We start from the raw sequence: 17,950 nt of genomic DNA, 5'->3' as shown, positions 1-17,950 counted from the left end.
CCACGGACCACGCCACGCATTTTTTCACAATAGCATTTTGTGGGGCTTGGGTCGTCCTCAGATCTGCCCCACAACCGTTACCTTGAGTAGCAAATGAATCTCTCCATTTCTAACACTAACTTACTGCAATTACTGAGTGACCAACTGCACTCGATGTACATATAAAAAACACACCAGAATACAAAGACGAGGTGGATGGGAAGCAGTTTGAAAAATCCAAAAATTATTGGAGAGCGTAGAACGTGTTATGTACCACTTCTAGTGGGCTGTGATGTGTAAGTTAAAAGGGGTTGGTGGCGCACAGTCGATTAGGATTTATAGCATTTTGGTTAAATATGACAGCATCAGAACAGACATTATTTCCAGAAGCAGTGTTAAGAGAATTTCCTTTTGGCATATAGTCTTTAGATATTAAACCTGGCTGAGTAAACCCATATAATAACATGGAGCTGAAATTGATCATTCACACTACGGTACAGTTCACAAGTCAAGCTACAAATATAGCCTATTTTTGTTTCACATTAACTTCTGCTACTATATGCAGCTAACCTCTCCAAATATGTATAATATGGAAATAGGGATATCCCTATGTCAACAATATAAAATATGTGCTACAGTGTATCCAGGGTGTAAAAAGGCAGCGTTGAAATAGTATCTGCTAATATTCATTTGTTTCTTGATATTTATAATTATTGTAAAAACATATATTAAAACACATTATACATGTGCTAATATAACTAAATCAAATACATCAGATGTACAGTTTTCACCTTTTTTCTAAGATGTAAACAAATTCTTGTGTCGTGTTTTGTTTCTCTGCGGCTGAAAATGTCTCTGCCCTTTAAAAATGAAATGCCCGTCTCAGTGACGTCACACGAAAAAACAAACAAGCAAGCAGGCAGTGAAATTCAATTCCTCGCCTATCCATTGATATGCGTTAACAAGCTGTACTGCAAATTATGGTAGCCCACAACGGTGTGTGTTTTATCGTGTTTACCCGATCACAGCCCCAGAATGACATTTCACTGTGATCGTGTTTACACCATCACAAGCTGTTTGTTGTGTTGCTTAGAACTGCGTAACCAGATTTTGGAAGTTGTTTGCGGACCACCTGGACTTTACTCACGGACCACAGGTTGGGAAGCACTGCTGTAGCAGATATTTTTTGTAATGTATTTGTTGATTTAAGGCAGTAGAAGGATGTAAACTGTTATGTCTGTTTGGTATTAGCTTTAATCTACAACATTTCAATAAACCATACATACTCACTTAAGAAAAACCTGAAAGTATACTCTTCAACAAGATGCCTGGGGGAGGACAGGGAGATGTGCCTACTACTTTGTGTGCAACATATAAAATGTATATTTTGACTTTGTTTCTTTAGTTCGTTTCTTGTTCAATAACACAGGATATTTGAAGTTTTTTCTGTCTATTTTTTTCAGCTCATTTGATGAATACAGTTCTGAGTTAAAGTCTGGACGCTTGGAGTGGAGCCCTGTACACAAATCAGAAAAATTCTGGAGGGAAAATGCAGTTCGATTAAATGAAAAGAACTATGAACTACTTAAGTAAGTGAATTAGTCCATAATTGCTTTCTCTCAACACAATACACATTTTAAAGTAAAATATGCTTACTTTTACTTAGTAATATGTAAAAGTAGTACGCAGGTGTACATGTTTCTAGCTGATTGCTGTATCAAACAGCAGTTTTATTTTGCATTTAGTCCCATGGTACTCTTTGCCAGGAAAACAAGCACGGAACAGATCTTTCAGCAATAAAGGGAAATGACTAACCTTCAATATTAATAATGTGCTTACCCATGAATGGAGGATGGAAATTAGAACACTATGACTGGAATTTTGAAGGTGAAATGTTCTGCAGTCTGCTAAGAAAGTTCTGCTTAATTTTTGTACTGATGGTATGCTTGACCTATATAAAGTGACATACCGTGTCAGGAGACATTTAGCATTTGTCTAGATTAACTGTATTTAACAGTTAATTAGCCTAAAGTTCTAATTTATGCAGACACGTCAGCTGTCCTGGTTACAAGCCCGTTTATAATTAGGCATGCTTAAAATTCAAAGGTAGAACACAGCACACAGTCAAGAATGCAAACATGCAGCTGCCTGTTTTTGTGTTATTTTGTTTTTGTAAATGTAATCAGGTGCTTTGTCTGAGATATGCTGCCTGCTGTGTTTGGTTTGCGAATGTCTGTGATACTCTTTGAGCAATGCATCCATTTTCTTCTTTGTTTATGTCCATGTTATTTCTGTGGTGCAGGGGCTATGTGTATTGTTCAGATCTGCCCCTTTTCTCGTCTCCTATTGGTCTCACTCGGCCATTGAAAGGTTTTCTCAGCTTTTTCCAGAGGAAAAAACGACTAGAAACCTGTGCTTGACGTCTTTCTGATGATGTCGGACAGGAAAGGGAAAATTGTAATGTCGGACCTGGTGCGACATAGGACTGCAGTTTGCCTTCAAATTTGTTTCTCTGTTTCATTCTTCTCAATGAACTAACTCCCTGTCCGCGTAGTTCGTGTGTTTTCAGATGACTGCAGCCTTGGTGTCTACAGTGCATGTTTCATGTGCTTTATACCATATTTTGATGCATAGCTAAGGTAAAAATCTGTGAAAAATCAGTGAATGGGTTTATTGGAAGACCTGTAGAAGAGGTAGCATCTAAACATTCATTGTTGCTTCTGTGTATGTATGCTTCATGTATTTTCTTTTTCAACAATGGTTTACTTGCCCTTAAAAAAATAAATAAATAATTTAATTAACCACAGTCAAAGACTTAAATACTTGGCTTGAATTGGAGTGTAAAATACTTTTTTGCCCAGAACAATTTGTGGTTTCAGTATTTTGAAGTCTGTACACATTCAGCTTTGTGCTGCTAATTAAATTTTAAATAATGCTGTGTTCAAATTCTATCCTTTGCTGAAACGTTGATGCATTTTATAACATGTTTAGTACTCTTCTAGACCTAGGTAATCATACAGAATAAAAGCCTCCTTTCTGTTGTTGTAAAAGCTTGCCTTTTTGAAAAGTAGTCTTGTCTGACCAAGCACAAGCGAAATTAATGGAATTCAAATGCAATATAGAAGCAGGTTGAAGGGGGTTACAAAGTGCTTCTTGGCTGTATAAAATTAACACCTTTATCTCCGTTGATATCTCTTGCTGTGTATATACTGTATGTCATGAACATCATTTGTATTTTTGTGATTTTGTTTTTTATTATTATTCATATACAGTGGTAGCTAAAACCAGCTATAAAAATGTCAAGTAATAAATAGTAACAAAAGTCAATGCAATACGCAATATGCAGTTTTGTTAATCTGCCCTGCATCTTCTGCACATTAGCGAGCGTTATCTGACTAAAAACTGGTTTGTTACAGATTACTACTGAAATAGTGTTTCACCAGTGGGTGTCAGTGCAAAGCTTACATTGAGTTAGTCATTTAGTCAAAGTACAGGAGCTGGAATATAAAAAAAATATAGTCTTGTTTTCTCAAATCAACATGAATAAGAGTTATGATACTTGCACAAAAACAGCTTAAAAATCAGCAAAGCCCTATGTTGCTTGTCACGATGATGTTGTACATTTAGCCTGAGTTAACTTAAATAAATTAAATAAGAAAGAAAGGATTGCACTAACAAATTTGGGTGACACTAGCTAGCTGCACTAGTGTTTTATCATCAGTACAGCGATATTATAAATGTACCAACATATTGCTGCATTTGTGAATACAGAGTTTAGATTATCCTTATGAAAAATAAACAGTGACAATTAAAAAAATAAAATAAAAAAATTGGTTTTATTGGTGGGGGTGGGGGGCACAAAACATGGATTTACGTCTTCAGTTACCCATAAAAACTGTAATCCAGCTACATCTCAGAATAAAGCTTTTACAATAATTGCCTTTATTTCTGTCTCATAGAATCCTGACTAGGCTGCTGGAGGTCTCTGATGACCCCCAGGTTTTAGCAGTGGCTGCTCATGATGTTGGGGAATATGTGAGGCATTATCCTCGAGGAAAACGGTAAGTATTTCTTTTCACTGTAACCACACTACTCCACAGAATCCAAAAACACTGTTCATTTGAGTCCCAGTGTGTGTATATAAAATGTATAATCCATGACCAGCATGCCATTTATGGCGTGCTTTATGAAGTCTGCAGCAGCAGCGTTGTGTACACTTTCTACTGCTCTGCTGCCTTTCGTCTCCTTCACAAACTTTTTCTTGGTCTTTTTTTCCCTGATACTGTATTCCCTTTGCTGTGGATGATATTGCTTTCAAGTTTTAAAAAATATTTTTACTGTTTTCTTTCAATTGAAAGTGTAACACGTTTGCTTTTCCCAGTTCTTACCATTTCAGTAGTCTAATCTTGCGCTTAAAAAAAAAAAAAAATAATAATAAAAAATAAAAAAACTATTGTTAATCAGTAAAGACTGTGCCCCCTTTTTTTAATATCACATTGGAAATTTGAAAAGCATTTTTTCATGTGTTTTGTTTTTGCCTCTGACAATAATAGGTAAATTTGATAGGTAGAATTCTGTTCAGCATGAAGCAATGATAAATACTAGGTTTCTGTTGGCTGCTGTGTGTTTCCCTCTTACACTGATTGAAGTTAATTTGCGTACAGATGGCAGTTTTGTTTGTTTGTATTATCTGAGGAAACAGCTGCTTTATAAATGATTGAGGACACATTAAGGTATGTGGATTTACAAATAACAATGTTTTTTTTTTTTTCCAATAAATTTCTTTTTGACTTACTAGGTCATGCTATGCATCATTAGCCAGGCGATCATTTTTGTAATTATATATATATATATTTTAAATTTTTAAACATTGAGTGATATATCGGACTTCTGTGTGCACAAAAGTAAAGGAGAAATGTATTGCATTTGTCTGACAATGCCTACTCATCTTGGGGCTTTTTATGGGAATCATAAACAGTCACTAGCTGAACTTTTTATGTGTTCCTGTCCTTTCAACTTAGTTACATCTGTAGGAATGATATACCTCTCCTTTCCTTAAATTCTTTTTGTCTACAAAGACTGCTATTCATCTTTTTTCATTCTCTCTTTTACATTTTCTGTGCCTTTGACGAGTGGTTTCACTTTATTGTCTACTATTCTGCAAAAATATTGGTAAAGATAAGTGACAGCATGCAACTTACAAAATAAAAAAAGAAGTGTTGGGCAGCATGAGGCTTTTTGCCCTTGTGAATCCACAAGCAAACTTAAGAGAGAAATATGTAACTTAAAAGCTATTTCATTTAAAAAAAAAAACTATAATATAATAATGCATTACTAATGGTATACATTTTGTGTACAGCATAGTGTTAGAAATGTTTGTTTTTTTTTATTCTTTAACTATTTGAAATAACCATAACAAAGTCTGTACATTTATTGCGTCAGGCAGTAAGCACTTCCAGCATCTTTTGAAGTCTATTTGCCATGCCTCCTATAAGATAAATGAACCCAACATTAAAATAAAATGGTGTCTCATTGCAGGGGGTGGACATTGTTTTGAAATTTTTAGCACTGGAGAGCCTACTGGTGCTAAAGTATCAAACCACGTCCTAATCAAGCCCCCCTCACAACTTCCCACACGACACAACCTTTGTCTTTTATGTGTGTATGGATGAGTGTGGGTGGGTCACGTGAGTAGTCCAGACATAATGATGAACTATAATCGGCAACTATGGTTGCTAAGGAATACGAAGAAATAATGGAATGAAACAAGTATACTGGCACCAGAATTGAATGTTGGTGGCACTATATGAGGTACCTTGACACTAGAATCTAGCACCATAGTGCCAAATTTGCCCTCTTATCATTGAGATCACACATTAGACAATATGAGAGCAAAAACACAGTGGTTGTTATGGAGGCGGTTTCCATAATAACAGCTTTGTTTTGCAAGTCAAGTATCTCTAAGCATGTGAAAATATAGCCTGTATGCAAAGTTCATTTGGGCAGAGTAAAATCAAATAGTGGTGTAAACCCAAAAACTAGTCCCAACAAAGATGTTTGTTCTGCTGTGCATGAAATTGGGGTGAAATTAGAAATACAATCAACTTATCGGGCAGCCAGGTCCAAAGCTGCCATGACTTAAAAATAAAAATTAAAATGTTTTTATGATTTTGTAGGTTTTTAGGTAATAATAATGTAGAAAGGTCCTGTCAGTGCATGGGTATTTTGCCATAATAAGATACTGATGGCAACTTAATATTTATAATAAAATGCAAACTACCCTCCGAAATCAAAACTACTTCCCTAATCCAGTGGTTCTCAAACTGGCGTCCATAAAGACTGCCCTGCGAGAATGCGGATTCACCACACATATGCTTGCCTGCTAAGTAAAACAGGCAAATCTACTCTTTCTGTTTAATACCGCCACAGTAACACCAATATACCAATCATTAATTTATGGTAATGTCTCTTTTATATTATAAAATGTAATTAAATTCCTTATCAGCCAAGTTGTATCCTTCCAGTTGATGTGGCTTAGAAAACAAAAAAGCTAATGCTTAAAAATAGTTAGATGAGGGAAAAGTGAAGCATATTATACTATAAAACACATGGAGGTGACACCATGGACACCTGACCTCTTTGCAATATCAACAGCAGATACTGACTGTAATACTGTCTCCAGCGAACAACTTCTCCAGCACAGCACAGGCTATTTTTGTTTAGTTGTTTTGTACATTATGGTCTAATTGATATTCAGGCAGCTTGACAAAAGTAAATAAACTGTTATTTGTAGAGCATTCATGTAGTTCACGAAAGAAAATGTCAACCACATATAGATGTGACCATTGGCACAATTATTTTGATAAGTCATTTCTGGTTATATGAAAGAGACGTCCATGTATGAAATCAAAACAAGATGTGTTTTCAGTCTCATTTAATAGCAATTCAGCAATTCTGTACATTAAAGCTCTTCTTGGGGTTGTTCTGTCCCCTTCATGTAGAATTCCTTGTACTCCATCACCAATGACAAACTTTAAACACACCACATATAGTTACCCAAAAAATATAATATTTCTCTGTAATATGTTTACATTTTAAAAACTTTCCGGTAGTCGGGAAATATCTGGACCCGTTCCATCCGAGTGGAAGAGTTACCTGGAAAAGAAAATAAATAATTATAAAAAAAAAAAAAAAACTCTAGTTGTGACAACATTTTAATCAGTCTCAGGCTGTGGCTTTTGTAATAAAAGAAAGATTTGAACCTTTTAAACATTTTAAGTGAAGTGCATGTATTCCAGTGGAGTGCAGAAGACAATCTGTTGCTGGCATGAGTGCCACCGTGACCACATACATACAAATCTATGGGGAAACATTTTTACATTAAAGTGAATGGAAAAGGGAAAGGGGAAACAATATTCCTAAAAAAAGAAAAAGTGAATATTGTAATTGTACTGTACAAACTATATTTACTTGCCTTGTGTAGTTTTAGTTTAGTCCAGAGGAGGGATTGATTGGGTGTATATATATATATATATATATATATATATATATATATATATATATATATATATATATATATATATATATATATATATGTATGTATGTATGTATATATATATATATACACACACACACACTTCTCTACACACCATACTCCACACTGTTAAGGGGAACAAAGGTGAAAAATGTTTTTATTGAGAAAAAAATTATATATTAAAAATACAAAACTGAAAGATTATAATTGGATAAGTCTCTACCCCCCTGAGTTAATACTTGGTGGATGCCCCTTTGGCAGCAATTACATCTGTGAGTCTGTTGGGATAGGTCTCTATCAACTTTGCACACCTAGATTTGGCAATATTTGACCATTCTTCTTTACAAAGCTGTTCAAGCTCTGTCAAGTTCCTTGGGGAGCGTTGATGGATAGCAATCTTCAAGTCATGCCACAAATTTTCGATTGGATTTAGGTCGGGGCTTTGACTGAGCCACTCAAGGACGTTTACCTTTTTGTTCCTTAGCCACTCCAGTGTAGTTTTGGGTTGTTTCATGCTGAAAGGTAAACTTCAATGGCTTCCTTCTTGCCACCCTACCATACAAGCCAGATTTGTGAAGTGCTTGAGATATTGTTGCCACATGCACACTTTGATCAGTCTTGACCATAAAAGCTTGTAACTCTTACATTTTGGCCTCTTGGTAGCCTCTCTGATCAGTCACCTTCTTGCTCGGTCATCCAGCTATATCCATCCTTTCATCCAGTTATATCCATCCTTTCAACAACTTTGTCCCGGAGTTCTTTTGAAAGTGCATTGGTGCTAATGGTTAAGTCTTTGCTTTGAAATGCACTACCCAACAGAGGGAACCTACAGGAACTGCTGACTTTATCCTGAAATCATGTGAATCACTACAATTTAACACAAATGGAGGCCACTTAACTTGGTGTGTGATTTTGAAGGCCACTGGTTAAACCTGAGCTAATTTAGGATTGATATATATATATATATATATATATATATATATATATATATATATATATATATATATATATATATATATATATATTATAGTAGTTCCGTTGACTGTCAAACCAACAGTAGGAAATACGCGAAACACAGGAGATGTAGTGAAACGCTGTAGCGTGTGTTTATTAAGTACAGTGGCAAAACAAAAATAAACAAAAAAACCTACTCCAACAAGCAGTGCTGACTAACCCCCAGTCCCTATCTAGGACAGGACAGCTAGGATGTTTCCCTGTACAGAAAACAATTGGTAATCTATACCAACAGCACAACTATTCCACACAGTTACTTCTTCTGGAGTACTTACAGAAATCTTTGAGTAACCATCTCTCCCTTTACAACCTTCTTCCTGGGAATCTTCCTGGGAACCCGGTGGGGAGCACGACGGACAAAATTGATATGGTGGAAATGACAAATGACTGCTTCCTAACACAATTTGTTAAGGCACAGAGTAGAGGGGAGGCATGCCTTGATTTAATAACGAAGACAGAATAACTAAAACAGAGGTCAGAGAACCACTAGCAAACTCAGATCACAACATGGTCTCATTTGAAGTGCTTTTTAATCCCCAAAAGTAATGACTAAAGCTAAGGTTTACAATTTTAGAAAAGCAAACTATGAAGGTATGAAACAGAGACTAACAGAAGTAGATTGGAGTAAAATAGAGAAAACATCCACAGAAAAAGGATGGTTGTTCTTCAAAAATGTAGTACTAGAGGCGCAAAACAATTATATCCCTAAAGTAGACAAATCTAAATGTAAAACTAAATTGCCAAAATGGTTTAATAGATCAATTAAAAAAAATATTCAGCGAAAAAATGCACTTTACAGAGCATTAAAAAGGGACCAAAAACAAAGTACATAGAAAGAGTACAAGGAACTGCAAATGCAAGTCAAAAAGGAAGTTAGAAAGGCCAAGAGAGAAATAGAAATGAACATTGCTAAGGGGGCTAAAACCAATTACAAAATGTTTTTCCAGTATTACAACAGCAAGAGAACATTCAAAAAGGGGGTTAAATGTCTAGAGATACAAATGGCAAAATAATAGATGAAGAAAAAAAAAAATAACAAATATATTAAATGATAACTTTTCACAAGTTTTTACAAAGGAGGATACAGACAACATACTCCACGTTAGCCAGTTCCTATCCAGTTTTAAATAACTTTAGCATAATCGAGGCAGAAGTGTTAAAGGGACTAGGAGCTCTTAAAATAAACAAATCCCCTGGGCCGAATGAGATCCTTCCAATAGTTCTCAAAGAAATGAAAGAAGTTATTTACAAACCGCTAACCAAGATCATGCAACATTCTTTTGACACAGGGGTTGTACCGACAGACTGGAAAATTGCAAATGTAATACCGATCCACAAAAAGGGAAACAAAACTGAACCAGGTAACTACAGACCAATAAGCCTGACTTCTATTATATGCAAACTTATGGAAACTATAATAAGATCCAAACTGGAATATTACATATATGGTAACAGTACCGTGGGAGACAGTCAGCATGGTTTTAGGAAATGGAGATCATGTCTAACTAACCTGCTTGATTCTTTTGAGGATGCAACATCGATAGTGGATAATTGCAAAGCATATGACATGGTTTATTTAGATTTCCAGAAAGCATAAAAGATTAATTCTCAAACTGAATGCAGTAAGGATTCAAGGAAACACATGTACATGGATTAAGGAGTGGTTAACATGCAGAAAACAGAAAGTACTGATTAGAGGAGAAACCTCAGAATGGAACGAGGTAACCAGTGGAGTACCACAGGGATCAGCATTAGGTCCTCTACTCTTCCTAATCTACGTTCATGACTTAGATTCTGGGATAGTAAGGAAAGTTGTTAAATTTGATGATGACACAAAATAGGAGTGGCAAACACTGTTGCAGCAGCAAAGGTAATTCAAAATTATCTAGACAGTAGTCAGAACTGGGCAGACACATGGCTAACCACATTTAATAGAGAAAAGTGTAAGGTACTGCACGCAGGAAATAAAAATGTGCATTATAAATATCATATGGGAGATGCTGAAATTAAAGAAGGACTGTATGAAGAAGACCTAGGAGTTTTTGTTGACTCAGAAATGTCTTCATCTAGACAATGTGGGGAAGCTATAAAAAGGCCAGCAAGATGCTTGGCTACATTGTGAAAAGTATTGAATTTAAATCAAGGGAAGTAATGTTAAAACTGTACAATGCACTAGTAAGACCTCATCTTGAATATTGTGTTCAGTTCTGGTCACCTCGCTACAAAAAGGATATTGCTGCTGTAGAAAGGGTGCAAAGAAGAGCGACCAGAATTATTCCGGGTTTAAAAGGCATGTCTCATGCAGACAGGCTAAAAGAATTGAATCGATTCAGTCTTGAACACAGAAGACTACGCGCCGACCTAATTCAAGCATTCAAAATTCTAAAAGGTATTGACAATGTTGACCCAAGGGACTTTTTCGACCTGAAAAAAGAAACAAGGACCCAGGGTCACAAATGGAGATTAGACAAAGGGGCATTCAGAACAGAAAATAGAAGGCACTTTTTTACACAGAGAATCGTGAGGGCCTGGAATCAACTCCCCAGTAATGTTGTTGAAGCTGACACCCTGGGATCCTTCAAGAAGCTGCTTGATGAGAGTCTGGGATCAATAAGCTACTAACAACCAAATGAGCAAGATGGGCCAAATGGCCTCCTCTCATTTGTAAACTTTCTTATGTTCTTAATCTCTCAGTTGAACTGGATTCGGGGCTGGCTTTATTTAGGCAAAACCCCGCCCTTACAAAACACAGCTGTGTCCTGTTACACAATGAACTTTGACTGTGGCCTCCTGGGAAACGTGGTATTTTAGTCGGCAGCCATTTTACCTCACTACACACAGTACTCGGTATACAGACAGTTATTTAGTGTGGAAACAGGATTGTTTTCATTCTGTTACTTACGTATGCATTGTTACATACTTTGCCATACATCCTACAACCCACTCTGTCATATATATAATATATATATATATATATATATATATATATATATATATATATATATATATATATATATATATTAATATATATAATCACCTTTAAAGACGAAAACTCGTTAACCGATCTCATATCAAAACACTTGGAACCCAGTTTCGGTATGACAAAAACAAAACAAAAAAGACGTCCTGACAATTCTCAAAATTGGACATCAGTATTTATTATTATTATTATTATTATTATTATTATTATTATTATTATTATTATTAATGAAAGCCAATGTTCTATGTACGGTCATATCAGCTTTTAGTCTATGAGCTACTATTACTGTTTCAGTGATTTCAAATGTCTGTCTATTGAAATCTTCTTGGAATGATTGGCAGACAATGACAAAAGTATTACTATCAGTACATAACTCTAGATGTGTAGAGGTGGTACAGTGTATACACAGGTTTTTTTTTTTCTTATCTTTAATTTTTTTTGAAAACTAAATCCTCAGTTACATGCCCAAATTATAACCAGTCCTGTGACCTCCAAAGTCTTCTGCAGAAAATACTGTAAATGCCAGGATCTCCTGGAAATCCTAATGACAAAATTGGATCCAGAAATATTATAGATACTCTTCAAGTTATGTGCGTCTTTAGAAACTAAAGAGCACTGCTGTAAGTTATAGTAACCTGTTCACAGTACTTCTCTCATCTTTTGTTGACAGAACCGCCATAGCTAAGGGTCTCTGGGGACTATTGAGAGAGGCAATCCTGGAAGAAAGATAAAGATTAAAGTATGAATTATTTATAGTACCCTGGAATGTATGAGGGAAAGTAGTATTGGAACAGAAAACATGAACATAAAAATGCAGCTGTTGTATTATTTTATTGATCTTTACAAAAAAAAATGCATCATTAAAAAAATGCAATTTAAATCCAAGATTGTCTAATATACTTGAGATGAGCTGTTTGAATGTAACTATATATGTGTGTGTGTGTGTATTAAGCATGACATCAGGTAGAAGAATACAGAGTCAGTTCTAGGATATGCCTTCTAGGAACCCGGTTACCCGATTCATGGAAAGGGTTAATTACACCGTTTTTGTCCATAAAGCACTACAAACTAATGTGTTTGTGTTTGTGGCTGTCTGTCGAAATAATCAAGTTTGAAGGTAGTTGTACATCATGGCCGGAACAGGGGAGAGTTGACTGCACGCATTCTTGTTCTGCTTTCACAATTTTTAAGCGGTCAGTTTGAGAAATCAACTTTGTTCAACAGCTGACCCTACTTTAGTACAAAGCTCACGCTACGTACTGTTTTACATAATGGTAAAGTTGCTCTTAAATTACTGTGGCTGATTACACCGTGTAACAATTTTTTTTTTTTTTTTTTTTTGTTCTTGGGTAGTAAGTGTTATTTCCTAATTGCTGATGCCTCAAAAGTATAGAAAATGGCTATTATTCCCCACAAACTTTGCTTCTGTGACCAGGACAGTGATATTTCAAAATATCACTATTTCCAATGGGAAAACAGGCAAATGTGTGTCTTTTCGTTCACATAGTCAGAAAAAAACAACATATGAATCCAAATTAACATGTATTTATACTAAAGTAATACAAAAATGACTACAAAAGATTTAGAAGTGAGTAGTTTTTCGAGATTTACGATTATACTGTATTTACTACATATGACCTGTTATGTCTGGCTAAAACCAAACACTGCATTCCACAGTAAGAACCTCATACCAGCAGTCAAGCGTGGTGGTGGTAGTGCCATGATTTGGAGATGCTTTGCTGCATTAGGACCTGGACAACTTGCCATCATTGAAGGAACCATGAACCCTTCCCAGCGACAGCGAGTGGCTTCCCAGCGACAGCGAGTGGGAGAAGTACAGGCGTGGAAAAGTACAGAGCAGTTTAGAAGCAGAAAGGAGAAATTGCATCTTTAATTGCTTTAATCAGAAAACAGAGGACATTGGGGAAATACAGCAGCAGCTCAAAGTCAAACAGCCGTGTGTGTTTTTCTGATAACAAACAAGCTGAAACTTGGAGCAGCTGATTCAAATTCAGCGCCGTTCTGAGACACGGGCGAGGGGAGGAGCCAACAGCACAGCAGAACAACGCAGTTAAACGAGGCAGTCTTCCCAGCGACAGCGAGTGGAAGCGACAGCGAGTGGGAGAAGTACAGGCGTGGAAAAGTACAGAGCAGTTTAGAAGCAGTTTGAAAGCAGGTTGACGGCTGCAGAAGAAACTAAACTTCAAGAAAAAAACCTCAACATGGTCTTCAAGCCAGTAATCTGTGACACCTGCTTGATGTGGGAAATCCGAGAAAACCCAGCGGCGCTAAACCAAGTGTGCGTAAAGTGCCACGCGATCCAGGATTTACATAAACTAGTAAGTATGCTAGAAATGGAGCTGGAAGAAGTGAGACAGCAACAGGATCTTGAGGAACTGGCACACCCACAATTCATGGAAGTCTGCATCACCCCTAACAGACTGAAAGCCACCAGGGAGATAGAAGGTCAGAACAGCTGGGTTCAGGTAGGCAGAAGCAGGGAAAAAAAGAAACTTCGTCAAACACAACCACCAGAAATCAAAACAACCAACAGATTTGAGTCACTTCAGAATTTTGATGAGCAGAACCAACAACAAGAGAATGAAAGGAACAACATCCAGGATCCCATTGACAGTGGTGACCAGACAGCAAAAAGAAGGGAGGTCATGATTGTTGGGGACTCCATATTGAGAAACACAGCAAGTTCAATTCGCAGTTTGGACCCCCTTACTACAACAGTGTGCTGCCTTCCGGGAGCCTCGGTCAAGCACATCACTGAGAATGTGGACAGGCTCCTAGAACGAACAGGAGACGACCCGGTAGTAGTCGTCCACATCGGTACAAACAACATTAGAAGAGACAGACCAAAATCCCTGCAAAACAAATTCAGAGAGCTAGGAAGGAAATTAAAAGAGAAAACCAAAACTGTGGTATTTTCTGGTATACTACCGGCACCTTGCAAAGGACCATATGGACAGCTGGAAATAATTAATCAAAACGCATGGCTGAAGACATGGTGCACATGGGAAGGCTTCACCTATCTTGATCATTGGACCACATTCTACAACAAGGACTATCTGTATAGACGGGATGGACTGCATTTAAATAACAAGGGAACCAGTCTACTCGGAGAAAAGATCCTCGAGCAGGTTCAGAAGCATTTAAACTAGAAAGGAAGGGGGGAGAAATCAACCAAAAAAACAGAAGGGAGACCGCATCAAAACAAGAACAACAACTCAGGTAAGACAACCATTAAATGTATTTATCTAAATGCTAGAAGTATCAGAAACAAAATTCTAGAACTTGAAGCTACTGCACTAACAAGTAACTATGATGTGATAGGTGTTACAGAAACGTGGTTATCTGAGAGTGATGGGGACGAATATAATATTTGTGGGTATACACTGTATAGGAAAGACAGGCAGGACAGAAGAGGAGGAGGGGTAGCGCTATACATAAGAAACAGTCTTGAAGCCCAGGTGTTAAACCTGGACAAAGAAAATAAAACCGAATCAATATGGGTCAGAATAACAGACAAAAATTCAAAGGGCATAATAATAGGAGCATGCTATAGACCGCCAGATTCAGACGGTGAGCACAATAATCTGTTATACAATGACATTAGAAATGTGTGTAGCAAAGGAGAAGCCATACTAATGGGGGATTTCAACTTCCCCCAAATAAAATGGGAAAACCTGGTGGGTAGCAGGAAGGATGAAATAGAAATGGTGGAAATGACAAATGACTGCTTCCTAACACAATTTGTCAAGGCACCCACTAGAGGGGAGGCATGCCTTGATTTAGTCTTTTCAAATAACAAAGACAGAATAACTAAAACAGAGGTCAGAGAACCATTGGCAAACTCAGACCACAACATGGTCTCATTTGAAGTGTTTTTTAAATCCCCAAAAGTAAAGACTAAAGCTAAGGTTTACAATTTTAGAAAAGCAAACTATGAAGGTATGAAACAGAGACTAACAGAAGTAGATTGGAGTAAAATAGAGAAAACACCCACAGAAGAAGGATGGTTGTTCTTCAAAAATGTAGTACTAGAGGCGCAAAACAATTACATCCCTAAAGTAGACAAATCTAAATGTAAAACTAAATTGCCAAAATGGTTTAATAGATCAATTAAAAAAAATATTCAGCGAAAAAAGGCACTTTACAGAGCATTAAAAAAGGACCAAAAAGAAAGTACGCAGAAAGAGTACACAGAACTGCAAACGCAAGTCAAAAAGGAAGTTAGAAAGGCCAAGAGAGAAATAGAAATGAACATTGCTAAGGGAGCTAAAACCAATTCCAAAATGTTTTTCCAATATTACAACAGCAAGCAGAACATTCAAAGAGGAGGTTAAATGTTTAAGAGATACAAATGGCAAAATCATAGATGAAGAAAAAAAATAGCAAATATATTAAATGATTACTTTTCACAAGTTTTTCAAAGGAAGATACTGACAACATGCCCCACATGTCATCCAGTTCCTATCCAGTTTTAAATAACTTTAGCATAACCGAGGCAGAAGTGTTAAAGGGACTAGGAGCTCTTAAAATAAACAAATCCCCTGGGCCGGATGATATCCTCCCAGTAGTACTCAAAGAAATGAAAGAAGTAATTTACAAACTGCTAACCAAGATTATGCAGCAGTCTCTTGACACAGGGGTGGTATCGACAGACTGGAAAATTGCAAACGTAATACCGATCCACAAAAAGGGAAACAAAACTGAACCAGGTAACTACAGACCAGTAAGCTTGACTTTTATTATATGCAAACTTATGAAAACTATAATAAGATCCAAAATGGAAAATTACCTATATGGTAACAGGGTCCTGGGAGACAGTCAACATGGTTTTAGGAAAGGGAGATCGTGTCTAACTAACCTGCTTGATTTTTTTGAGGATGCAACATCGATAATGGATAATTGCAAAGCGTTTGACATGGTTTATTTAGATTTCCAGAAAGCTTTTGACAAAGTCCCGCACAAAAGATGAATTCTCAAACTGAACGCAGTTGGGATTCAAGGAAACGCATGTACATGGATTAGGGAGTGGTTAACATGTAGAAAACAGAAAGTACTGTACCACAGGGATCAGTATTAGGTCCTCTGCTATTCCTAATCTACATTAATGATTTAGATTCTGGTATAGTAAGCAAACTTGTTAAATTTGCAGACGACACAAAAGTAGGAGGAGTGGCAAACACTGCTGCAGCAGCAAAGATCATTCAAAATGATCTAGACAAGATTCAGAACTGGGCAGACACATGGCAAATGACATTTAATAGAGAAAAGTGTAAGGTACTGCACGCAGGAAATAAAAATGTACATTATAAATATCATATGGGAGATACTGAAATTGGAGAAGGAATCTATGAAAAAGACCTAGGAGTTTTTGTTGACTCAGAAATATCTTCATCTAGACAATGTGGGGAAGCTATAAAAAAGGCTAACAAGATGCTCGGATACACTGTGAAAAGTGTTGAATTTAAATCAAGGGAAGTAATGTTAAAACTGTACAATGCACTAGTAAGACCTCATTTTGAATATTGTGTGCAGTTCTGGTCACCTCGCTATAAAAAAGATATTGCTGCTCTAGAAAGAGTGCAAAGAAGAGCGACCAGAATTATTCCGGGCTTAAAAGGCATGTCATATGCAGACAGGCTAAAAGAATTGAATCGGTTCAGTCTTGAACAAAGAAGACTACATGGCGACCTAATTCAAGCATTCAAAATTCTAAAAGGTATTGACAGTGTCGACCCAAGGGACTTTTTCAACCTGAAAAACGAAACAAGGATTAGGGGTCACAAATGGAGTTTAGACAAAGGGGCATTCAGAACAGAAAATAGGAGACACTTTTTTACACAGAGAATTGTGAGGGTCTGGAATCAACTCCCCAGTAATGTTGTTGAAGCTGACACCCTGGGATCCTTCAAGAAGCTGCTTGATGAGATTTTGGGATCAATAAGCTACTAACAACCAAACGAGCAAGATGGGCCAAATGGCCTCCTCTCATTTGTAAACTTTCTTATGTTCTTATGTTCTTAACACCAAACGTGTTTGCTTATTTTTTTCTTTAAGCAATGGCTTTTTTCTGGCCACTCTTCTGTAAAGCCCAGCTCTGTGGAGTGTACGGCTTAAAGTGGTCCTATGGACAGATACTCCAATCTCCGCTGTGGCGCTTTGCAGCTCCTTCAGGGTTATCTTTGGTCTCTTTGTTGCCTCTCTGATTAATGCCCTCCTTGCCTGGTCCGTGAGTTTTGGTGGGCGGTCCTCTCTTGCCAGGTTTGTTGTGGTGCCATATTCTTTCCATTTTTTAATAATGGCTTTAATGGTGCTCCGTGGGATGTTCAAAGTTTCGGATATTTTTTTATAACCAAACCCTGATCTGTACTTCTCCACAACTTTGTCCCTGACCTGTTTGGAGAGCTCCTTGGTCTTCATGGTGC

At 36.9% G+C, this 17,950-nt stretch overlaps 1 protein-coding gene across 4 annotated transcripts in view; it reads left to right on the top strand.

Moving 5' to 3' along the window:
* Nucleotides 1–17,950, top strand: part of LOC121314375 (V-type proton ATPase subunit H) — a 78,532-nt gene that overhangs the window by 38,875 nt on the left and 21,707 nt on the right. For all 4 annotated transcript variants that reach the window (XM_041247563.1, XM_041247560.1, XM_041247562.1 and 1 more), the window contains 2 exons: nt 1,443–1,568; nt 3,939–4,040. In XM_041247563.1, the coding sequence (XP_041103497.1) occupies nt 1,443–1,568; nt 3,939–4,040 (228 nt within the window). The remainder of the gene's footprint in view (nt 1–1,442; nt 1,569–3,938; nt 4,041–17,950) is intronic.

The sequence above is a fragment of the Polyodon spathula genome, chromosome 4 (genome assembly GCF_017654505.1).
Source record: "Polyodon spathula isolate WHYD16114869_AA chromosome 4, ASM1765450v1, whole genome shotgun sequence".
NCBI classification, from domain to species: domain Eukaryota; kingdom Metazoa; phylum Chordata; class Actinopteri; order Acipenseriformes; family Polyodontidae; genus Polyodon; species Polyodon spathula.
This window is presented reverse-complemented; position numbering and strand designations above follow the sequence as displayed.